The 26092-nt window shown below is 39.9% G+C and overlaps 2 protein-coding genes across 4 annotated transcripts in view; one reads left to right on the forward strand and one right to left on the reverse strand.

The window, feature by feature from the left end:
- LOC132683029 (ubiquitin-conjugating enzyme E2 E1) overlaps positions 1-19916 on the forward strand; it is an 81075-nt gene extending 61159 nt beyond the window's left edge. For both annotated transcript variants that reach the window (XM_060638554.3, XM_060638553.3), the window contains 3 exons: positions 16444-16576; positions 17644-17791; positions 19131-19916. In XM_060638554.3, coding sequence (XP_060494537.1) covers positions 16444-16576; positions 17644-17791; positions 19131-19228 — 379 coding nt within the window. In that variant the 3' untranslated portion in view covers positions 19229-19916. The remainder of the gene's footprint in view (positions 1-16443; positions 16577-17643; positions 17792-19130) is intronic.
- Positions 19917-21667: 1751 nt separating this feature from the next.
- The window catches only part of NKIRAS1 (NFKB inhibitor interacting Ras like 1), a 38863-nt gene continuing 34438 nt past the window's right edge, over positions 21668-26092 (reverse strand). For both annotated transcript variants that reach the window (XM_078432403.2, XM_078432404.2), the window contains one exon: positions 21668-22235. In XM_078432403.2, coding sequence (XP_078288529.1) covers positions 21993-22235 — 243 coding nt within the window. In that variant the 3' untranslated portion in view covers positions 21668-21992. The remainder of the gene's footprint in view (positions 22236-26092) is intronic.

Consider the following 26092-nt stretch of genomic DNA (forward strand, 5'->3'; position numbering starts at 1 on the left):
ATTTTTTTTAACCTTTTTTTCTACTTTTTTGGGGAGATTTCAACTTTACCCTTCATTGTATTTTTGAAAAATTTTTTGTTCATGGTGTAATTGAAGTATTGTTGATAAAATGTTAATTGCAGATGTAGATTAGTGATTCCAGTTCTATACATTATGTAGTGTTTACTGTAAATGTAGTTACCATACGAAGTTATTAAAATATTATTGAATATATTCCCTTTGCTGCACTTATCTCTGTTACTTGTCTTATAATTGGAAGTTTGTACCTTTTAATCCCCTTTGCCTATTTTGCCTATCCTCTACTCCCCTCCCTTGTGGCAACTACCAGTTTTTTTTTTCTTTTCTTCTGTATCTATGAGTCTGTTTTCTGTTGGTTCACTCATTTGCTTTGTTTTTAAAGATTTCACATATAAGTAAAATCATACAGTAATTGTCTTTCTCAGTCTGACTTATTTCACTTGGTGTAATATCCCCTAGGTCCATCTGTGTTGCCACAGATGGCGAGATTGCATTCTTTTTTATGGCCAAGTAATATTCCATTGTGTGTGTGTGTGTGTGTGTGTGTGTGTGTGTGTGTGTGTGCGCGCACACACACACACACTCTTTTATATATATACCACTTCTTTATCCGTTCATCTGTCAGTGGACACTTAGGTTCTTTCTGTGTCTTGGCTGTTGTAAATAATGCTTCAGTAAACATTGGGGTGCATGTATCTTTGCAAATTAGTGCTTTCTTTTTCTCTGGTAAATACCCAGAAGGGGAATTACTGGATCATTGAGTATTTCTAATTTTTGAGGAACCAGTGTACATTCTCACTTACAGTGCAGAAGAGTTTCCTTTTCTCTACATCCTTGCCAACACTTGTTATTTCTTGTCTTTTTGATGATAGACATTTGACTGGGGTGAGGTTGTATCTCATTGTGCTTTTGATTTGCATTTCCCTGATGATGAGTGATACTGAGCATCTTTTCATGTCTCTGTTAGCCCATCTCTCCGTCTTTGGAGAAATATCTATTCAGGTCCTCTGCTCATTTTCAAATCAGATTATTAATTTTTTTGGTATTGATTTGTATGCATTCGTAAATAATTTGGATATTAACCCCTTTGGATAATCATTTGCAAATGTCTTCTCATTCTGTACTTTGCCTTTTCATTTTGTTGATAGTTTTCCTTCGCTGTGTAGAAGCTTTGTATTTTGGTGTAGTTATATATATATATATATTTTTTTTTTTTATTATTATTTATTTTTATTAATTTTTGCGTTTGTTTCCTTTGCCTGGGGAGACATATCCAGAAAACTATTGCTAAGGCTGACATCCAAGAGATTACTGCCTATGTTTTCTTTGAGTTTTATGGTTTGTTTCTGATCCTTACAGTTAGGTCTTTAATCCATTTTGAGTTTATTTTTGTGTATGGTGTAAGAAAGTGGTCCAGTTTCATTCTTTTGCATGTAGCTGTCCAGTTTTCCCAACACCATTTATTGACAAGACTTTCTTTCCCCATTGTATATGCTTGCCTCCTTTGTTGTAGATTAATTCACCCGTGGGTTTATTTCGGGGTTCTCTATTCTGTTCCATTGATCTATGTGTATATTTTTGTCCCAGTACCATACTGTTTTTGTTACTACAGCTTTGGAATATAGTTTGAAATCTGGGACTATGATACCTCCAGCTTTGTTCTTCTTTCTCAAGATTGCTTTGGCTGTCCACAATCTTTTGTGTTTCCGTACAAATTTTAGGATTATTTGTTCTAGCTCTGTGAAAAATACTCTTGATATGTTGATAGGGATTGCATTGAATCTGTATATTGCTTTGGGTAGTATGGGCATTTTAGCAGTATTCTTCCAGTCCAGGAACATTGTGTGTTTTTCTGTTTGTGTCATCTTCAGTTTCTTTCATCAGTGTCTTATAGTTTTCAGAGTATAGGTCTTTTCACCTCATTGGTTAAATTTATTGCTGATATTTCATTATTTTTGGTATAATTGTAAAAGAGATTTTTTTCCTAAGTTCTTTTTCTGCTACTTCATTATTAGTGTATAGACGTGCAATAGATTTTTATGTACTTACTAATTTTGTATCCTGCAGCTTTACTAAATTCATTTATTCTGTGACGGTTTTTTGGTGGAGTCTGTAGGGTATTGTATATATAGTATTATGCCATCTGTGGGCAGTCCGTTTTACTTCTTTCTTAACAATTGGATTCTTTTCATTTCTTTTTCTTCTCTAATTTCTGTGGCGAGGACTTTAGTACTATGTTGAATAAAATGGTGAGAGTGGATATCGAGACCCTCATCTTTTTCCTGATCTTAGAGAAAAAGCTTTCAGTTGTTCACCATAGAGTATGATGTTAGCTGTAGGTTTGTCACACGTGGCCTTTATTATGTTGAAATATGTTTGCTTTCATTTTTAGTTGCTAAAAGCTCCTCTTCCACCCCCCCCCCCATTCTATTGAGATATAATTATAACATTGTATTCATTTAAGGTGTAGAACATAATGATTTATGTATATATTGCATAATGACTTTACCACAATAAATTTAGTTAACATCTATCAGCAGACATTGAATTTTTTTGTGTGTGAAGAGAACTTTTAAGATCTACTCTGGTAGCAGCTCTCAAATATGTGATACAGTGTTAACTGTTGCCACCATGCTGTATATTACATCCCCGGAACTTATTTATCTTACACCTGGAAGTTTGTACCTTTTGGCCACCTTCACCCGCCCCCCCTTCATCCCACTTCACCCCCACCTCCTTTTCTTTTCTGAATACTGTTTTGTTTTGGCCATATTCTTGTTTCATTAGTGCAGTATCTTCTGTCTCTCTGGATATTAGTAATTCAGTTTATTTTAAAATCTTCTTTGTAATTTGTTTTCTCTAATTGACTGTCTTGTAGTTTGTTTTGATCTTTGCTGTTTTAGAGAAGAACCATGTTTCTTGGTTATCTGTTACATAGGGGGCCTTTAATATAAGTTTATTGAGGTCTTTCCTCTGAGCTGTTAACATTCCCGAAAGGAGACTGACTGCCTAGAGGGTGAAGGCCAGGCTTTGTTCTGGGCGCTGAGGAAGAAAACTGGGGATCTTATTGTTGGGCATGCGTAAGCTCATTGTCAGTACAGCACCTCTGCCCTCATCCATATTAATGTCCCCTGGTTCAGAGACCCCAGTTTTAAACCTCTCCAGAAAATAAACCCCAGTCTGGCAGGATTTCTATTGCTGTGTAACAACCCACCACAACTTTAGCAGTTCAAAACAATACCCACATTTAGAATGTACAGTTCACATGGGCTAGGAGTTGGGGTACAGCTTAGACCTCTGTTCAGCGTCTTTTCAGGGCCAAAGTGAAGGAACCAGCTAGCCTGTGTGCTCATCTGTCGCTCAGGGTTCTCTTCTGAGCTAATGTAGTTGTGACATGGAGTTCCTTTCCCTGCAGCTGTAGGACTGAAGTCAGTTGCTCTTAGGGGCCCTGGCAGTTCTCTGGCCCTCTCCACGGGCAATGTGTATCATAGCTGCTTGCTCCCTTCTCTCTCTTTCTCTCTGTGGTCAGCTAAGACTGAGTCTTCTAGAACATAACATTTTACAGAAAACGTAACCTGATTCAGGGAGTGGGGTCCTATCAACTTTGCCTTTTTCTGTTGGTGAGAAGCAAGTTACAGCTTCCGCCACGCTCACATGGAGATGATTTAGGGGGGAGATCATCATGCTGCCCATCCTAAAATTCTGCCTGTCACACAGGGTCTTGGAATTGGACTTTTCACCAGTCCTTATTTTAGAACCTTCCCCTTCCTGATTCTCAACTTCCACAGCACCATAAATTCCTGTCTTTGGGAGGGTTATATGGTGTATCTGGCTTGATTTTGGCTTTCTTCACAACCAGTTTATGACTCGGTGTCTTCAGTGTGTTGGATGTTGAGTCCTTTAACCACTTGCTCATTTGCCTCCCAGCTTCTGAACTCGTGTTGATATTGTCTCCTTTCCTTTTCTTCTCATCTTTGTAGGTTTATGCCTTAAAATATCTTCAATGTCATGTCAGAGTTTGCAGAAGGAGTAAAAAAAAAAGTTGGCATATGTATTCAATCTGTCATGTTTATGTATGTGTTTGGAGATAGTTGTCTTTCCCCTCTGGTCCAATACTTAAATCACGGTTGGGTTTTGTTGTTGTTGTTCTAAGAAGGGGGAAAAATCAGAGATTAAAGTTTCCCCACTTACTTCATTATTCATATCCTCTTTTTTAACCTTATTTTCCAAGCATGTATGTGGGCTGTTAGCCACATTTTGTACCCCTCAGCCAGACTCCTCACCTGAGGCTTGGAACAACTGCCCCCTCCTCTCTTCATGAGAACTTTTCTTGCCTTTTGGCTTTTCCCATAAAACTTACCCTGAATAGGTGTATACCTTAGCTGTTCTTGGCGAGCGTTTTTCATGTTTTACAAGCTAGAATGATAGCTGGTCAGTGGCCACTGGAGAAGGTCATGTGTGTCTGCTTACCAGTGCTAGACTTGTTAGACTTGGGCAGCTGGGAGATGTCACATGGGAGTGCTCCACCTTGGGCCTCTTTAGCAGCTGCTGCAGCACCTAGCTTTGTTAAAACCGCTGTCTCCACTCCTCAGCTAGAAGGCTGTGTGTAGACAGCAGGACGGAGATTTGGTGAGGAGATTTAGCAGGGAACAAGGAGCCAGAGCGGACCCTCCCCTCCAGGCGTAGCCTGCATTTGACACACAGGGCATAGCCTCCCTCATTCACACTCTCAGCCCTTTGCAAATATAAACAGCCTTCTCTTTTCTCTCCTGGCCAGCTGGGGCCAAGAAAGAAGGCAGTGACTCTCCAAGTGCAGTAAATAGCTCTCCTCACCTCCTGACCCTGTGATTTCCTGGTGGTTCTGAGCTGTAGATCCTGCGATGGAGAGGGAGGGAACCAAGAGGTTGCAGAGGCCTCGGCTTCACAGAGCATTGAGCAGTGGGTGATATTGTATCCTCAGGCAGGGGTTGACCTCCATTTCAGTGCAGGTCATTCCAGTGATGGCTGGACCTCCCAGTGCCACTGTGGACTAGAACGGAATGGAGTGGAGTGGACCACCGTGACTTATTAGCTGGGGAAGTTGGTGTCCTGTTTTATACCTCCTTTTTAGCCTGTTTTTTTTTTTCTCTTAGCAAACACTTGGTATTCGGTGGATATGTCTGCCAAGTAGGCTATCAGATCCCTCTGCCTTGTTTTGAAAAATATTTGTATGCTGTTGTTGGAGTAAACGAGCCCTTTTTAAAAAGTTTGTTCTTTTTTTAATTGTGTTTCTTGTTCTTTTTGCAGTTTAAGAGCATAACATTTGGGCTCTTATTCAGTTGAACTGATGCTTGTTTCCCAAAACCCATCTTTGGTTTTCATTAAGCTTGGGGTTCTCATCATTTTTGCAGTTATCACATTATAATTAAATCCCCTCTCTTCCACACTAAGTCGTACTCTGTGTGGTATGTATTTTCAGTTAATTCATTTCTACAAAAAAAAAAAAAACAATCAATTTTTAAGAAGTTTTAATAACACCTCTTAGCAGGTCACAAGATTTTCTTGTTCCTGTTTAATCCCAGTTTCCATCCAAATGTAAAAAAGAAATGGAATAATGAGGTGGGAAAGGCGGAATAGTAAATGTGATTAAACAAAATTGGTGGGGAGTCCAAAGGCAGATAATATTATTGGAAACTCTATGGATGTATTGGAAAAAAATCTCACTATAGGAAAGCCTGGATTGTATTGGCTAGAAGTGTGATTTCCTAGATTTAGGACTTTGTTACAAACCTACCACTTAACCTCCTGAATGTGTCCTCATCTTTAAAATTGAAATAATGTTACCTCTCCTGATATAAAGGATTTGGGTAAAGATTAAAAAATTCATTTGTTTAAAAAAAATTGGTTTTTTGATGTTTATTTATCTTTGAGACAGAGGGAGACATAGCACGAGTGGGGGAGGGGCAGAGAGAGAGGGAGACACAGAATCCGAAGCCGGCTCCAGGCTCTGAGCTGTCAGCACAGAGCCTGATGTGGGGCTTGAACCCACGAACCGTGAGATCATGACCTGAGCCGGACGCTCAACTAACTGAGCCACCCAGGCACCCCTAAAAAATCCGTTTATGAAACAACTATTAAAAATGATTTATTTCTCTGGGGTGCCTCAGTGGCTCAGTCGGTTAAGCATCCAACTTCAGTTCAGGGGCATGATCTCGCCGTTCACAAGTTTGAGCCCCGTGCAGGACTCTGTGCTAACAGCTCAGAGCCTGGAGCTTGCTTTGGATTCTCTGTCTCCCTCTCTCTCTGCCCTTCCCCCATTCACACACTGTCTCTCTCTGTCTCTCAAAAATGAATAAATGTTATAAAAAAAAAAAAAAAGATTGATTTCTCTGCAAATTTCTCTGCTGTATCTACTTTTTCTCTGCAAATTTCTCTGCTGTATCTACTTTTTTAAAAAGTTTATTTTGAGGGGCGCCTGGGTGGCTCAGTCGGTTGGGTGGCTGACTTTGGCTCAGGTCATGATCTCGCGGTCCGTGAGTTTGAGCCCCGCATCCGGCTCTGTGCTGACCGCTCAGAGCCTGGAGCCCGTTTCAGATTCTGTGTCTCCCTCTCTCTGACCTTCCCCCGTTCATGCTCTGTCTCTCTCTGTCTCAAAAATAAATAAACGTTAAAAAAAATAAAAAAAAAAAAAGTTTATTTTGAGAGAGAGAGGAGGTGAGTGTGCGCACAGTGGAGGAAGAGTAGAGAGAGAGGAAATCCTAAGCAGACTCCATGCTGTCATCATGGGGCTGGAACTCACGAACCATGAGATCATGACCTGAGCTGAAATCAAGAGTTGGATGCTTAAACTGACATGAGTCACCCAGGCACCCCTGCTTTATCTACTTTTAAGGCACAATTTACCTACAGTTAAATTCACGCACTTCAAATCTTTTCATGTTTTAACTATTAGATAAATTGACTATTAGGTATCTAGACTATTTAGATAAATTGAACAGATCATCTTAGCAAACAGTTGGTATTCTGTCTGCTGAGTAGGCTTTCAGATCCCTCTGCCTTGTTTGTATGCTGTCGTTGGAGTAAACTTGAGCCCCCTTGATTTACACTGTTGGAGGATTTGCAGTCTCTTCCTGGATTCAGTCTGTCTCTCAGCACCATATCTGGGAGCATGGTAGAAAAGGAGGTTAGGAAAGAGAATCTGAATTGAAGAGAGACGAGAGGAAGCGGCAGGACAGGGCAATAGTCAGTAGAAGCTTTTATATAGTAGTAGGGCCCAAACTGTCCTTTAATGTGGCCACAGGACACCTTAAACCCCACATAGTTACTAGTGGCTTTCACAGAGCTGTGAGTTGGGGATGGGAGCAGTATTGCATTGTATACTATTGTATGGTTGTACCACAGTTTAACCTATCTCCTATTGATAATTTAGCTCATTGCAGAGATTTTTGCATTATACATAAGGTTCTTATAAATATCCTTATAGCCTTGTGCGAGTGTCTACTTATTTCTTTGGAGTAAGTTTTGAGAAGCAGGATTTCTGTGTCAAAGGGTATTTATATTTATATAAGTTTTATATTTGAATACATTATACCTAATCACAATCTAGGATTACTAATTTACTCTCCCACCAGCAGTGGAAGAGAATGCCTATTTCATCACACAGTTAGACCCCAAAGATTTTCAGTCTTTTACATTTTTGCCAGTCTGATAGGTAAATGTGCCTCTGTGTTTAATTTGCATTTCTTTGAGTCTGAGTAAGATTGAGAATTGGCTAACTGGCCATACAAGTTTCTTTTGAGGAATGGCCAAGTCCTTTATCTATTATTGTTAGTCTGTTTAAAGTTTTTTCGTAGTCAAGATATTAACCTTTAATCATGTACTGCAGTTGTCTTTTCTCTACCCTTTTGTAATCTCTTTGTCTTCCTCCTACAGATTTTCAGTTTTTATGCAATCATATCTGTTCATCTTTTCCTTTGTGTGTGTTTTACTTCAGTGGTGTCTCAGCTTTGCCTTCCCCAGAAGGTGACCCTTAAGTTGAGAATTCTAATACAAGTAGGTTTTTAGTGGTATAAGGAACAGAAGTAGTGATGGGAAATAAAACAAGGTAGGAAAGACTGTCAGTAAAGGATGCCTTTTATTAAGCCAGGTTCCCACAGTGAAAGTTGCCTAAGGTGAACTCTGGGGAACTGGATAAAGCCCTTGCCTCAGAATTGTCCCACCCCACCATCAGCTGTTGGTTGAAGGCTATTCTTGGGGAGTGTTCCCATTCTTTATTGCTGCCTTACAGAACGCCCTAAACTAAGTGGTGTAAAACAGCAACCACCATTTATCATAACCTCTGGTATATTTGAGGGCTGACTAGGGCTGGGCTCTCGTGCATTTACACAGGCTGGGCCTGGAATTATCTGAAGGCTTCTTTACTCACATTTCTGGTACCTTGGGTGGAGAAGACTTAAATGACTAAGGGCTAGAACACCTGGGGCTTCTCATTCATCTCTCACTTTTCATTTAGTCTTTCCACATGGTCTCTCCTATATAGGTAGTCTTCAGGGTAGTCCGACTTCTTACATGGTATTTAGGGTTTCCAAGGTGTGGGGACTTGGGGGGACAGGGTGATGAATAGCTTCTAGTTCCTGTTTAAAACTTTGTTTTGTTTTTTAATATCTGATGGGAATAAGAGTAGAACACTTTTTAAAATCGTTGGCTAGTTATGCTAATATTGTTTTAAAATAACCTGCCCAGCCATTCTCAAACCTTTTTTGTTTCCGGACCCCATCGTGTACTCTTAAAAATGATGGGCGCCTAAGAGCTTTTGTTGATACTGTTAATTATTATGGATTTTTACTGTATTCAAAATTAAAGCTGAAACATTAAAAAGATTTATAATTTGGGGCACCTGGGTGGCTCAGTTGGTCGAGCGTCTGACTCGATTTTGACTCTGGTCATGCTTCAGGGTCGTGGGATTGAGCCCCACATCGGGCTATGCACTGAGCGTGGAGCCTGCTTGGGATTCTCTCTCCCCACCCCGCCCCTCTCCCCCGCTAGCAGGCTCTCTCTAAAATATATATATTTCATTTTAAAATAACAAAAACAAGGGCACCTGGGTGGTTCAGTCGATTAAGCGTCCAACCCTTGATTTTGGCTCAGGTCATGATCTCACACTTAGTGGGTTCCAGCATCAGGCTCTGCACAAACAGCACCAAGCCTGCTTGGGATATTCATTCATTCATTCATTCATTCATTCATTCATTCATTCTCTCTCCCTCCCTCCCTCCCTGCCCCTTGCACACGGCACTCACTGGCTCTCTCAAAATAAAGAAACTTAAAAAAAAAAAAAGCATGTTAACATATTTTTTAATGAAAATAGCTGGTTTTCCAAAACTAAAACACTTAGAAGAGTGGCACTATTTTACATATTTGCAAATTGCTCTAATGTCTGACTTAAGACAGCTGGATTTTCTTATCTGCTTCTGCATTATCTGCTCTCCTATCTCATATAAAACTCAAGAAAACTTCACAGTGCAAATGTGAGAGAAAGAGTTAAAAAGGCAAGTACTGTTTAGAATTATGAAAATAGTTTTGACCTGTGGGCTTGCTGAAAGGGTCTTAGAATTGCTGATCTCACCTTTCCTGGATGTGAATACCAGCTCTAGCACAAAACGTCTTTATCCTCCAAATCCATGTGAGTTCTGTACTGAGGGAAGTTGTAGGGAGCTGAACCTAGGATGAGAGACCCTTGCTTGGGGTGTCTACTCAAATCCCTGGAAGGACGATGCAGCTTGAGGACGAAGAATCTGTAAAATTGCTAGAATTGAGAGATTGGCAGGGAGGTTCCAAGCTGATTGGGCAGTGCAAGAAGGTGTTCTGAGATGCCCTCATAAACAGGTTAACCATATAACATCCAAGTTGGAATATTTTTAGGAGCAAAATGGGGCAGTAAAAAAACCTTAATTTTTTGTATTAAATAAAAGCTTTATCAAATAACAAAATAGGGAATTCGTACCACATATTAAATGACCCCAAAAATCACGGCAGCAAGGTAGTGTAAGCAGCTTTCTCTGCTCTGTGGCAAGATGTTGAACCTCTGTTTCTTGTGCATTTACATTTGTCACTTCTCACCTTTCTGCCTAACCACACACACCACCCTCTGCTTGCCTCACCTGCAGTCTGAGATTGGTAGCAGTTGCAGTATGGAGGCTGTGCAGGTGAGTGTGACTAGGAAACCTTCGATGGTCATTTCATGGTCAAAGATACGCTCTAGAATCATCTTAGAATTGAGTTAAAACCTGATAAATTCATTTTTGAGAATTTTGGTATCCCTTAAATAGCTTTCCTTGGGACACTGTTGCTTTTGAGAATCAGCACTAAATGTGTGCAGTGTTTATTTGTTACCACCTGTACCATATTCCCTCCAAAAGTCTACACAAGAGATTGTTTTCCCCCATTACTCGCTTACCACAGTACAACCAACGATCATTCCAATAGAAGAGTTGGTTGTGCTTTGTAGGCCCTGTGAACTGATTAGTGTAAGAACCAGACACTAATAATTGATTTCTATTTACTCATTTAGATACCAGTTTTATATTCACTAATATAAGCATTGTGCTAAAAAATCAGGACTCTACCGCTTGACTCTTAGGCAGATAACCTGCTCTGGATTATTTTAGTGGCAGTAGAGGAGTAATCACCGTAGCCTTACACTTGACTCTATTCCGACCCTGTTTTTCTAACTTCTCTGGGGAAAGAGCAAATTAGAATTGTTCTTAGGGGATGCCTGGGTGGCTCAGTCAGTTAAGCATCCAACTCTTGATCTCAGCTCAGGTCTTAATTCCAGGGTCATGAGTTCAAGCCTCATATTGGGCTCCGTGCTGGGTGTGAAGCCTACTTTAAAAAAAAAAAAAAAAAGGAATTGTTCTTAAGCTTGTGTAGCTTCTATATAACCTAATATAGGAAAAATAATTTTTGAGACAAAAGAGATACCGATCTCTTACTTCTCTCTAATCATTTCTGTGGGCCTTTCTCTACCCTTCCCTGCCCCTGTTTCTTTTAGGCCCTTGACATTTGACTAGTTTGCATTTCACTTGCTTGGTACCTTACCCCCCACTTGTATATCTTGTATATCAATAGTCCAGAAGTTAAAGTGGGATTCTTAGCTTAGTTACCAAACACTCTCATTACTCAGCCATCCCTCCTTACTAGTAAGGACCCATTGATGTCCAGTTTTCTAGGCCTGCTGTTTCACTATCCCTATTGTTGTCTCTTGAAAGTAGTTTTCATTTTAAAATTGTGTCCTTACTCTGTGCACATCTAATTTTTTTTTTAAAGATGGGATTGTAGATTTCCAGAAGGCTGGATTATTTTCTAAAGCAACAACATATAAGGTAAAACTACAATTGAATGGCTAGCTGAGTAAGAGCTTTTGTGGTGTTTTGTTATTTTTCTTAATTGGAAACACTGTTGTGTAATTCTAAACAGTGGTACATATTTTGGCCAGCTAATTAAATAATGTTAATTACTGGGGCGCCTGAGTGGCTCAGTCGGTTAAGCATCTGACGTTGGCTCAGGTCACGATCTCACCGTTTGTGAGTTTGAGCCCCACGTCAGGCTCTGGGCTGACTGCTCAGAGCCTAGAGCCCGCTTCAGATTCTGTGTGTCTCCTTCTCCACTGATTGCACTCTGTCTCTCGCATTGTCTCAAAAATAAACATTAAAAACAAATTTAAAAAATAAAAAAAAATACTCCCACATAGTATGTGTAGAAAATTACTGTTCTCTAGAGACTTAAAATCTGATCTAAGAAAGATGATGTATCCACATGGCTGTAGCAGTTTGTGTAAAATACCTACAACTATGTTCTTTCTGGTTTGGAACACATTTCAAAAATGCACTCTAGGTCTTCCATAGGCCAAAAATCAGCCTTGTGTTTCTTGGAAAGTTGCATCAAATCCCTTTGAAGGTATATCCCCTTTCTTCTGGAGGAAGACAGCACACACCATTTCCTTAATGTTGTTACAATACGATTTGAGGGGACTTTGTGAGAATGCCACTGATTGTGAACACGGATCATGTTGTTTTAGGTCTAGAGTGTCTGAGCCAGTTTTCCTCCCATTTGTAGGGAAATGTAACCCCCTAATTTGGGCCCACACTGTTCCCAAGTAACTGTTTAGATACACTGGATACCACTGATGTGAATTCTTATGTAGGCACCAGCTGTTTTGGGGAGTCCTTTAGGTTGGCCCTTGAACTGTAAGTCCTTTCCACAGAATGGTGACCTGAATGGCACCTCCCTAGCAGTACCACCTTGTAGGAGGAGGCCTCTCTTTGTTATTAGAGTGGCTGACTCACTTTTCAGTAGCCATGTCACTTCACCAAGCCATGTAACTAATCTGTTAGTCACCTTACTGAGGTTTTCTGATTTTTCAAGTTGCTCCTGCTACTCACTTCTAGGTTACAGATGGCTACCGTTTTCTGAAGGGATGGGAGGACAAGAAGCTTTTTACTTTTTATAAAATTTACTCTCTGTGTGCTATGTAGATGTCATGGTGAAGACAGCTTTCGTTCCCTGGAGAGCGTGTCTGTTGGGTGATGATTGTGGGAGAGGAGGATTCCTTCAGGTAGATTGCAGCATTCATACTATTTTCTCATACTCTCTTTGAATTTATTAGCAGAATAAATTAAGAATGGATTTTGAATAGTATGTTGTAGGGAATATAGATTTGATTGTGGATCTCTTCCTATAAGCATTTCCTAAGTTCTCTGGTTATTGTTTTTATAGTCTTAACACAACTAAGCATTACCAGGGTTGATACTTGTATCTTACTGCAAAGAATTATAGGCAGTGAAGGAGAGAGCTAGATAATGTAAATGGTAATTTAAATCTAGAAGTTTAAAAGGTAGAGTTGGTGTTCATTTGCCACTTAATGTCTTCTATAGCTAGCTTTGCAAATTCTGATGTATTAGGTGTGGGGGAGAGTCTAAGTCTACTTTTCTAACAAACTTCCAGAGGATGCTGATGTTATTTTTATTCTGTCCAGGGACCATACTTTGAGTAGCAAGAGTATAGAACAGTTAGGGCATATGCAAATGTAACTTTTAATAACAATAACCCTGTATATTGAATGTTTTTTCTGTACCAGGCACAGAGCAGTAAAAGAAAGATAAGAGGATTGGCACTAGATAGAGTCTGACAACAGGGATTCAAACTGTGAAGCTCTCTTACCTTTACTAGCTCAACCTTGGGGTTGAGGGAATTCTTTGGTGTAGAAGGCTGTCTGGTACTTTGGTAATGTTTACTTAGCAGCACTCCTGGCCTCGACCCCCTAGGTACCAGTAGCACACTCCCTCCGAGTTGTGACATCTAAAAATATCTCCAGACATTGCCAAATGTCTCCCTGGGGGACAAAATCATCCTCTATTGAGAACTGCTCTAAGGCTACAATTATAATGTGTGAATTGCGGGGATTTTAGGCTATTAATACACCTTCTATAAGCAACCGGTTTGCTTTATTGTGAAGCTTCTACAAAGACAAGACATGGACTAGCCAATCAACTGTATTTGCCAGTGCTTTATTTTTAGGAAGCATTAGTCATTGTACCGTGGGAAACTATCAGAGATTACTTGGGATTTTTAGGTGGGTAGAATGAGCTTCTAACTGAATTCATCATGAATTCCTACTTTTTTTGAAATATGCTGGCACGTTTGCTAACTGTCCCATTTTCACTTACTTCATGCTGTTGCTATTCAAATGTTTGTAGTGTACTTCTTATCTTTTCATCTTTCCAACCTCTTACTCTCAACGTTTTCCCCTAGGATATGAGAGCAGATAACCAAGGTTTTTAGAATTAAGCCTAAAATAAGACCTGAATTATGGCTTCTGTGTTTGTAAACAAGGGTCATCTCTCCCAATAATAATGTGAAAAACTGATCAGATAGAAATATAATCTTTAAAAGCACTGATTATAATTTCACCTTGCTTCCAGGATGTTCTTTAAAAATTGAAATGCATCTTCAGTTGCTGTTGAAATGGAAGAGCAGTAGTCTATATAGTAAGTTAGTATTGAGGATGGGAATGGGGGAGGACTTAAAAAACATGATTTTAAAACAAAATAAGGGGAGCTTGGGTGGCTCAGTTAGTTAAGCGTCTGACTTGATTTCAGGTCAGGTCATAATTTCATGGTCGTGAGATTGAGCCCCACCATTAGGCTTTGCCTTCAGTGTGGAGTCTGCTTGGGATTCTGTCCTTGCCCCTTCCCAACTCTCTCTCTCTCAAAATAAATACACACCAAAGAAAAAAAAAATGAAGCTTAAACATTAGCTTATGTGATTGTCTTAAGTCAGTCCAGAGAGCACATCAAATTACACATAAGACTGCTCTAATGACATTTTTTTTCTAATTGGGTTTATTTTTTAAGGTTAAATGGCTTGTATTGATTGATTCCCAATTTAGTCTTTATAAGGCACAAGAACTATGATCTGTAGCTGCCTTGTCCCATGGTCACTGGAGGGAACATGGGTTTCAAGGATCAAGGGAAAGGCTGGTGGAGATGAGAGTCCTTGTCATTGAGTTACTTACTCAAGGGGTATGGTGCCCATCAGTCAGCAGGCACCTGTACTGTCACAAGAGTGTTATGATTCATGACAATCCCTGCCACTAACGTGAATGTGTCTGACGTCAGAAACCATTACAGAAATAAGAAAATACTGTGTCAAGAGTAGAAATGACTATTTTTCTTTTTTTAAAGTAAGCTCTATACCCAATATGGAACTTGAACTCACAACCCTGAGATCAAGGGTCGCAAGCTCTACCGACTGAGCAAGCCAGGCACCCCGATTATATTCCTCAAAATGTTTGCAACAGCTCTATTTATTTTGACTAGAAGGAAAAAAGACTGAATCAAGGGCAGAATTTTTTTTTCTTTTTGCCTCATATAAGAGTTCTGTGTATTATACATTTATTTTGAAAAGTGTTTTTGTTACAAATGAACATTAATTTTCTAACAATCTGAAAGGCATGGTCTCCTTTCACCTTCTCAGTCTCAGCCTCATGCCAAGATTCTAATCACAGTTATGTTGCAACATGTTCAGACAGGGACCTGTATTTTTTGTTTGTTTCCATCTCACCTTAATTTCAACTCCATCTCCCATACTTTCTAATTACTTAAATTGATTAATAATTTAAATCACGTGCCATTCTCAAGGGCAGTTCAACCAGTGTTAGAAACTGAAGTCCTATTTCTTACTGTGGAACTAAATAGTATCTTATAAGGGTGGGGACACAAGGTTGATAAAAGAATATACTGACCTGAGGGTAAAGCTAGTTAGTCATTTTATAGAGAAAAGGTTGGGGTGCTGGAACAGACCTTTCCCTGTACACGTGTCTCACGCATTCTCTGGCTCCCAGTTCTTCACAGTGGCCCTCTGAGAGTTGTAAACCACTCTCTCTACTGTAGGTCTCTCTACCCACCTTCCAGACCAGCAGGTCTAACTTTTCAAGTGAGAACCTGGAAGGGAAAAAAAAGGCAAAGGACTTGCAGGCCCCTGTAATTTTTGTTTCATTCTATGGTTAATATAAAATGCTTATGACAAAAAAGTTACATGAATTCCTCCAGTAACAGCTTTAAAGTAAGTATCTAAGGTGTTTATTAGGCAGCAATGCTTCGTCCTTCCAGTGGATGCTCAGATCCTTCACTAGACCCACCAAGTCCCCTGGTTGAGGACCTGGAGGTTAGGGATCCATACTTGTTTACTCTTCTCCAGGGTTCCTGTTGCATGCTTTACCATTTTATGGTATAAATAAATATGGGGAAAGGGATAAATTAACATCTCAACTGTAATATTTAGAGAACCTGATTATAGAATTTTATATATTGAAATGCAAATTGAGTAATTTGTCATTGGATACATTGTCATTCTTGTGCTCCTCCCACTCAACATGGTTTATAATGTAAAAAGTACTGCAATCCATCGGACTCCTTTTAGGGTAAGATTATGGAAATAGAGCAAGGAACAAGAACCCCCATCAGTGGGTCAGAAATGAAACTTTGCGCTTAAAATGGTCATCAGAAATTACTAGCTATGAACAAAAACAACTAATATTTCACTAATTTAATTCTGTGTGCTGAAAAGTGTTTCTTTTTAAAGTATCATTTACATTTTTTATGATGTATTGAGGAGAGGGTTGAGAATTGAGGAATTTCTTGTTTATCCACAGCCTAAGTAGGCTTAGAATGGTTTAAACATTCTTTATCATTCCATTTACTTGACCTAAGGCTGATGGGTTTGTTGCAGTCCAGAATCAGACTGTCCGAAAGACACTTCTGTTTGGTGGAGGGAATCCACACATTAAAACAAAAAGGAAGAGAAGAGGTCATCTTTTTTCCTTAAATATCCTCTAAAATTTGGATGGTGCCACACTGTCTGCTTACCTTTTGATGTATTATTTCACAGTGCTGGTCCCAAAGGCGATAACATCTATGAATGGAGATCAACCATTCTAGGGCCTCCAGGATCCGTGTATGAGGGGGGTGTATTCTTCCTTGATATCACTTTTACACCTGAATACCCCTTCAAGCCTCCAAAGGTAAGAATTTCCTGATTTATAGTCAAATTTACATATTCCCATGAGAAACTATTGAAGTGTTTAAAACTGAGTTTTAATCACAAAAGAGATTTCTGTTGTATCTTAATGAATCTCTAAGTACATTAGGATGGACACAAAACACTGCGCGGGGCGGGGGGTGGGGGGGCAGCTTCGCCACTTGGCAGAGACCATTTCTAGAAGTATGTGCTTTGTTTTGATGGTGCTTAAAATCCTGCTGTTTATAGTGACATAGCAACTCAGAACTAATCCCGTCTTCCACTCAACAGAAAAGAAGTTACTGTCAAAGTATCCATGTTTCTCGTCACATTCTTAGTCTCCAGGCTTCAGTTTTCTCATCTAGGATCCTATCTCCCGTGACACTCTATAATCTATGATTCTCATTTACTAAATGGTAATTTTTACTTTGGAATTAGGAAACCAAAAAAAAGCAATCCAGGCTCCCCTGGCTTGTGTTGATTTGTCTACTGCTGTGATCCTTTCCCAATTCTGGCTCCTCACCTGTTGAGACTCCATTATGGTGAATTCTGTGACCTAGGTAGACAGGATATATGCAGGATATAATGTAAAAGTCAGAAAAAGCAGAAGTAAATCTCATCTTCAGTTTTCTTAACAGCCTTTACAGCTAAGAATTTTGTTTATGTTCCCACTATGTTGTCCCTCAGTTTGAATTTATTATACAAAGCTTACTTTGAGGCCATGTAGTACTACCAGCTAACACAAGAGGTCAGCAAACAGCTATTTCAAACTTGAAAAGTTAGGAAAATATTTAAAACACTGAAACTGCTAAAGATGAATTTGAAAAATATTGAAATTACCTTTTTGTTGATTAACTTTTGACCTGACTGTGATTGTATCAATGAACACTCTCTAATCTCAGATTTATTAGTCTTTTAATGTATCTTCTCAGCTTTAAACTCTTTATTCGTCTTTTTAAAAACGTCTGTTTCTTTAAAAAATTTTTAATTAGGGCCACTCAACTGAAAAAGTAATTTAGTAAAAATTTTCATTCTTTGCTGTTTAAATTTTAACACGGTTTTATTTTTTAGGTCACATTTCGGACAAGAATCTATCACTGTAATATTAACAGCCAAGGAGTTATTTGCTTGGACATATTAAAAGATAATTGGAGTCCAGCACTAACCATTTCTAAAGTTCTTCTTTCTATCTGCTCCCTTCTTACAGACTGTAATCCTGGTAAGGTTAATAATTTTTTATTGTTTTTCTTCCTCACCTGAAAAATACTTGTTTTTGATAAAGTTTAAAGAGCTTTCAAGGGACAAAAACTGATCTTTTTTCAAAAAATGTTTATTTATTTTTGAGAGAGACAGAGCATGAGCAGGGGAGGGGCAGAGAGAGAGGGAGACACTGAATCCAAAGTAGGCTGTCAGCATATAACCCCATTCGGGGCTCGAACTCACAAACTGTGAGAGCCCAAGCCAAAATCAAAAGCTTAACCTGCTGAGCCACTCAGGCGCCCCTGATTTGTTTTTTCAAAGAAAGTTTTATAATCAAGAGAAGTTCAGTCTAGGGGCGCCTGGGTGGTTCAGTTGGTTAGGCCACTGACTTCAGCTCAGGTCATGATCTCACAGTTTATGAGTTCGAGCCCCGCGTCAGGTTCTGTGCTTACAGCTCAGAGCCTGGAGCCTGCTTTGGATTCTGTGTCTCTCCCTCTCTCTGTCCCCTCCCCTGCTCACACTCTGTGCATCTCCTGTCTCTCAATAATAAATAAACGTTAAAAAAAATTAAAAAAAAAAAAAGTTCAGTCTAATAGTGGAAAAGGCAACCCTTCTATGCTGTAGGAATGAGGCATTTTAAAATTAAGATTTATATAAGTTTGCCCTTGGTTTTCACATTTTTCATACAGTTCTCTTAAACTACATACTTTTAAATGTTGAGTCACCTGCCTCACCTCTCCTGTGCCTTTTGGTTCACTGAGTTCACTTGCTCCATAGCTGGTGTTCAATTTTGAAAGTGCTACTTTGCTTAAATAATTCTTATCAGACTGATTTGGGTGGGGGGAGGGGCTTAATTTCCTTTTATTATTAAAGATTCTATTTAGGTTTCAGAGCAACATTACACTTGTTGAGGTCCACGTTGTGACCTGGCAACCTGGTTTTTTCCGGGTAACGTGTTACACTGCAACAGCCCAGAGGACCACAGTATTGCCCTGAAGGAATAGTCATGTGAACACAGCTGGATGTTCGTCTTAGCCTTGAACTTTCCAGTTTTTATTGACCTTCCCCTAACACATAAGAGCAAAAGCACTTCCAATTAGGTGGTGGTTATTGGGAGAAAAATACAATGAACTAAGAAGGTAAAGCCACACTGGTACTAAAAGCCTGAGCATTCTGTTTTGTTAAGAAGTCCCCTCCCCCCGCTTCACCCCCGCAATAACGGCTTTTAGAAGAAGTACCCAGGATGATGGAATGGCATTTCAAAACTGTATTTGTTTCCAAGCTGTCACTAATTTATTTGCTAAATTTTAAAACTTTCTTTCCCTTTCTCCAAAGTAATCTACATTCTTTTCTTCCAGCTGACCCTTTGGTGGGAAGTATTGCCACTCAGTATATGACCAACAGAGCAGAACATGACAGAATGGCCAGACAGTGGACCAAGAGATACGCTACATAAATTGGGTCTTCACAATTCTTACATTATTTGTCTGTCACAGAGAGAGCTGCTTATGATTTTGAAGGGGTGGGGGAGGGTGGGAGTTGGTAAAGAGTAGGGTATTTCTATAACAGATATTATTCAGTCTTATTTCCTAAGATTTTGTTGTAACTTAAGGTATCTTGCTACAGTAGACAGAATTGGTAATAGCAACTTCTAAAACTGTCATTAGTTCTGCAATATTAGCTGAGATGTAGTACAGAGAATAGACATTTGGGTTCAGTTGCTTGTAGTCTGTAAATTTAAAATAGCTTAATTTTGTACAGGTTATACACATGGCCATTTATGTAAAGTCCTTCCAAGACTACACATTTTTTGTTCAAAAAAATTGGAATTTGTTTTTCCTTCTTCGGAGGGAACATCGATATTTAACAGTTTTTAGAGACTGTCATCTCATATATATAAAATGGATATGTGGCTATAAGACACCATATAGGAAATGAGTAGTTACGTATTTTATTTTATATACCAATCTACTTTATTGTGACAAGATGAGAGGTTTGAATCACGACTTGTGAAAACCTGTAGTAAAATACCTTAAGCTGTTAACTGTAAGGTGTGGAATAGGAGTTGCTCAGTGGATTGGTTATATGTTGTGGACTGCTTAAGTCTGCATTTGTTACTGTGCTAATAAACAATATTAAAACCACCACCTAACACTGCTGTATTCATTTACTTTATCTTGTCTGTCTGTGGTTTGCAGACTTAAGTTTGTTTATCTCGAAGAGGGGTAGGGGTGGGAGAGAGAATCCCAAGCAGGCTCCATGTTGTCAGAGCAGAGCCCAAAGTGGTGCTTGATCTCAAGGACTGTGAGATCATGATTTGAGCCAAGATCAAGAGTCGGACACTTAACCAACGGAGCTACTCAGGCACCCCACGCAGATTCAAGAGCTTTGCTACTAAACAACCTACAAGGAACGCAGACTGCATCATTATCAAGGACCTAGGTTAGGATTGGTATGCTGTCAGCCTTGCGAGATAGATTTTTGCGTGGGCAGGGGGAAGGGGGGTGGTGTTTTAGAAAAGGTTAACTGAACCCCCCCATCTTTTGAAGATGGATCCTCATGGCTAACTTAATGCAGCTCCCTTAGAGGGCAGTTTGGTACCGAAGTGTACATACATCCAGCAGTTGTTTCTCTGCATCTACTGCAGAGAAATGCTATTTTTAAATCACTGTAAAAGTATCCATCTATGTAAAAATACATAGGAAAACGAGAAAATCAGCCTTACTGGGAAAGAAAACAGGCAATGGCTAAACCATTATCTGAATAATTTTTTCGCAAAAAAAACCAAACACATTTGTGATAAGGAATTTTAACTAGTAGCAACACTAGCTGATTTACAAGTTTTGTATCTTTTATATGCAGTTCTTGGCTTGAACTCACAGAAATGAACCAACTGACTTTAAGTTCACTGAGCCGAGCCTTAGAAGTATTCCACTTAAGAAGTTACAGTTCATGGGTATCTGGCTGGCTGTCAGTAGAGCATGAGACTTGATCTTGGGGTCTTCGGCTTGTGAGTTCAAGCCCCACAGTGGGGATAGAGTTTTTTTTGTTTTTTTTTTTTTTTAAAGTTACAGTTTACTAGATGTGTTAATGCTGAACAGCTTATTTCATATTTTACATTTTTTTTAAGTTTACTTTGAGAGAGAGAAGAACAAGGGAGCATGGGAGGGGCAGAAAGAGAAGGAAAGAGGGAATTCCAAGCAGGCTCTGCGCTGCCAGGGTGGAACCCCATGCAGGGCTTGAACTCAAAAACCATGACATCATGACCTGAGCCAAAATCAAGGGTTGGACCCTCAACCCACTGAACCACTCAGGTGCCCCTCATATTTTACACTGAAATCAAGTAGCTGCTTTCCCAGTCAAAACAATAGCTTGCTTCCTACTTTTAAAATTAGTTACAATATTGCCAACTTGCAAAATACAGTTAGTCCCAATGCTCGGATATTGCCAGAATTTTCAAAGAATAACACAGCACACATTCAGCTATCTAACCAGAAGACTACCTGCAGTCCAATATTTTTATGATACATTCTATTCCACATGACTAAGTATCCAGAGCATGACTGCAGAAGGGACAGCATTACTTGTGGAAAATGGAAGCTTGAGTGTCCTTACGTGCTTATTAGCAGTTTTCTAAAGAAAGCAAACACTTTAAACATACTTACACCACCCCCTACCTCAAGTCATGCTAAACATATAATTTGAACAAAGCTAAATCACAGGTAGGTTTTGTTACAGTTAGCAAGGTCTCCACAAGATAAAATTTAGTTTAACACCCAAGTTTACTGTTTGATCTAAAAATGTCATTTTATGTTTCTAGACATTAGAAGATTAATGACCTTAAAAACAAAGTTCTGTTTGAGCTAAGAAGTGTGCATAAAGTTACACAGAAAAATGGCTTCTGAAACAAGTTAGGGGTAGCGCAGCTACTCCTATCTGCATACTACCCAAACTTTATTTTTCTACTGTTTTGACAAGTGCAACAAAAATATAAATACAAAGGTGCTAATTTCAGGGACAAGTTTCAAGCAATGACAATGCAAATATTTCCTATCAGACAATAAACTTAGCCCAAATGATTTAATTGTAACCTAAAGTGCATTAAATTAATTCCTTAAAGGTTGCCTAAGAGCCAAAGGTAGATGCAAATGGCCTATTTTAAATATGTTCACAAACACTTAAAGGCAATCACTATCCAACAGTTGTAGCATTATTGATTTTTAGTTCTCAGAGCTAGAGTTCCCTTTGTTTTTCCTCCCAGGCAAAGGAAAGCTTGATTTGCTCTGGGGCTGGGAAAGTTTGCTGGCTAACAGAGTGAATGGTTCAATCAGAGTTTTCCGATCCGTAACCGTTACCTCCCACAGTCGCACTTTCTCACTTCTTGCCCATTGCTGTGCCACCTCAGCATCTACTTGTCTCTGCTCAGAAAGGTCGATTTTGTTTCCTAACACAACAATCGCTACCTGAAAGGAAAATATTAAGATTACACTTTGCCAACATGCGTTGCCAGACAAAAGAGAGAAATCAAGAAAACTCAAAACATCCTCAGATGTGACTTGAATCAAGTTAGTCAGGTATTAACCTCACTCTGCCTTAATGCATTTTGGTTAAAAACGCAGATGCTCTACAGCCTGCCAACTACGAAACATTTTAAAGGAACAGTGGGTGGAAGTTACTCAAGTCAGGTATGAATGGAAGCTAGACTTGGGGATATTACTATCTAAACTCCAGGGGCACCTCGGGGGATCAGTCCGTTGAGTGTCTGACTTCAGCTCAGGTCATGATCTCACAGTTGGTGAGTTCGAGCCCCTCATCGGGCTCTCTGCTGTCCATGTAGAGCCCACTTCGGATCCTCTGACCTCTCTCTCTGCCCCTCACCCATGTTGTCTCTCTCCCTCTCTCAAAAGTAAACATTAAAAATAAATTTTAAAAATACAGGTAATAATTTGAAATGTGTCTGCATTTCAGTGGTTATACCTGCTGTTTAGGAAATCAGCATTACATGTTTTAAAAACTACGGACTCTTGGAGCTGTGAGAGTTCACCCCTAGAACCTAAATTCCATGAGAACAGGAACTGTTATTCTGTTCACATTATTTCTGATCTTAGACAAGTGCCTGATGCAAGCACTAAATAATCTGTTGAATATATGGACCAATGGGAGCATTTTACACTAAATGTAAGGCAATCAATCATGCACTTAAGCTTTAAATGCTTAATGCACACCATGCAATTTCAGACCACCAGTACACAGCAGTCGCAAGGCAGTCAAAGCACAGTGGGGAGGGGAAGGGAGATAATATCCAATTTTCAGACCCTTGACTGTAAAGACAATAAAACAAGATAATGAAAGGTAGAAGAGGAGCAGTAAGAATTGTTAGAGAAGGTACCTCTAAGGAACAGCTTTGAACTAGGACATTTAAGCCACTGCTGTGTTTCTGCCTCAAAGCTGAGTGGGCTCCCTGCGCTCCAGTTAGACTATGCCTTCCTCGTAGGATGGAAGAGCAGGCCCTAGAGCTTTGGGGTTTTGGCAAGTCTCCTACTCCTTCATTTCTCAACAGGATCTGTCCCTTCAGGCCCTCCTGTCATTCTTCATCACCCAGATTTTCATCTTCACATGTATCTCCTAGTCTGATCTCCCATCTCCCTCTCCTGTCCAGTTGTAGAAACTTGCATGTCGCCCCGGATTTTAACGAAGTCTCCTTCCTCCATTCCCATCTCTGCTTTCAATGTTCCCGTCACCCTGCCTACTTGAAACAGTACTCTCACCACCGCGGGGGGCACAGGGGATGTAAAGGGTATCCTCCTTATCCCTCACTGCTGTCTCCAATAATGTCCTTCCCAAAGAACCCTGAAAGTGAAGGCTGGTGTTATTAGTCTGTACTATCGACTGCCTGTTTCCCACCCCCACCTTGTTGCTACTCATTACAGAAATGGCCCACTGTCACTCCCACACTACTTTTATCGTAATTCCTAGTGACTCACTAGCCACATGGATGACCCTTCCAGTAACCTTCTCTCTCCATTCCTTGACTTCTCCAAATAGCCTAACCATCCTCCTGACTTTGGCCATCCACTCCTCTACACATCCTAGCTCTTGCCATTATAATCACTCCCCTTCGTGGTCTTTAATTCCAGGAATCCCAATCCCACTCTACCTTTCTAGTTCGTGCCTTACACCCTAAACTGCAACAATCCTAAACACCAGAAGGATCTACAGTCCACTGGCTCTCCTACCTTTATCACTGTTCTTCAACCCTTCTGTCCTCAGTTCCCGGCCCAGCTTACATCATCATCCCATTGTATTCTCTTGGTCACCAACCCCCCATCCTAAATGTAACTTTTTTAAAAAAGTTTTTTTTTTTTTTAATGTTTATTTATTTTTGAGAGAAACAGAGAGAGAAGGGGAGGGGCAGAGAAAAAGGGAGACAGAGCATGAGCAGGGGAGGGGCAGAGAGAGGGGGAGACACAGAATCCAAAACAGGCTCCAGGCTCTGAACTGTCAGCACAGACCCCAATGCGAGGCTCAAACTCACAAGCCATGAGATCATGACCTGAGCCGAAGTCGGATGCTCAACCAACTGAGCTAACCAGATGCCCCTAAATGTAACTCTTAACTGAACTGTGCCTATACCACTTACTGAACATGGAGAGAAAAAGCAGCTCTGCTGACTGGTCCCAATTCATAACCACTGACTTTAAGTGAGCTAGTGTTCTCTAGTAAATAGATTAATATTCCATCCATATATTCTGTAACTAGACAACAGCTCCTACCTTGGCTCTCTTCTCCAACCTCCAACATCTCTGCCTTCCCACACCTTACTCTCAGCTGATGTCTATACTATTTTAGTAAGAAGATAGAAGCAATTAAAGGAACCTTCACTTGCATCCACCAACACATCTAATAACCTACCATCTAGACTCCATCCTCTTTACCCTGGACAAGATGTCACTACAGCAATTAACCCCCTCTCCTATATCATCCATTTTCTCCTCTCTATTGAAGCATTCCATTGGCATATGAACACTAGCTCTCATCTGGGGAGGGGGGAAAAAGCCCTCTTTTACACATCCTTCTCCAGCTCCTCTGTTCCCCTTTGTAGGACAATATATTTACCCTTGACTAAAAATTCTCAAAGAGCTATCTTTGCTGTGCCCAGTTCTTATATCCAGTCCAATCAAACTTCATCTGTTTTGCTGTAACTGTTAAGACGTCCCAAGTTAACTAAAGGCTGGCCACTTCTGTGTCTTCAGCTTTTCTGACCTATCTGCACCATGACATAGTTTGATCACTCCCTACTTTTTGTTTAATTTATTTTGTTTACTACTTATTTTGAGAGAGGGAGAGCATGAACTGGGGAGGGGCAGAGAGACAGAGACAGAATCACAAGCAGAGTCCCAAGCAGGCTCTGCGCTGTCAGTGCAGAGCCTGAAGCAGGGCCTGAACTCCTGACGATGAGTTCATGACCTGAGCCGAGATCAAGAGTTGGGACACTTAACTGACTGAGACACCCAGGCAACCCTCCCTACTTTTTAAAGTGCTGACTTTCCCTTGCCTTCTGAGACATCATATCTCTTGGTTTTTCTATCTCACTGGCCACTTCTTAGGCTCCTTTGTTGGTTTCTTCTCAACTCTCCAACTGGTAACTGTTTTAAGTGCTCCAGAACAATTCCATTTCACAAAACTTGCTTCTCACCTTGTCCCCTATGTCGTCTACTGTCAACACAGCAGCCAAAGTGAATATTTTAAAACAAGTCAAAAGATGCTTAGCCTTCCTTATTCATATTAAGGAAAATGAAATAAAGTACCATCTTCACCCAGAAGTTTTTTTTTTTTTTTAAGTTTATTTATTTTGAGAGAGAGAAAGAGAGAGCAAATATCCCAAGCAGGATCTGCACTATCAGTGGCACAGGGCTCAAACTCATGAACTGTGAGATCATGACTTGAGCTGAAATCAAGAGTTAGATGCTTAACTGACTGAGCCACCCAGTGCCTTTCACCCAGAAGATTCACAGGATCCACAAGCACACACTGTTGTCAAGACTGCAAAACCGGCATTTTGATACCATTGATATGGAAAGTAATTTAGCAATGTATCTTTTGATTCAAGAGCTCCATTTCAGCTGATCTTACAACTATACCCTAAAGCATACAAACTAATAAACGTGAGACATTGTTCACTGTACCATAGTTCATAATAGCAAATGATTATAAAATAGCCCCAAGTGTCCACCAATTTGGAACTGGTTAAATAAGTATGATCTATCACACAATGAATATCCATCAGTTTAAAAAAAAAAAAAAGGAATCTTGAGTACTG

Source organism: Panthera onca, chromosome C2, assembly GCF_046562875.1.
Source record: "Panthera onca isolate mPanOnc1 chromosome C2, mPanOnc1 haplotype 2, whole genome shotgun sequence".
Taxonomy (NCBI): domain Eukaryota; kingdom Metazoa; phylum Chordata; class Mammalia; order Carnivora; family Felidae; genus Panthera; species Panthera onca.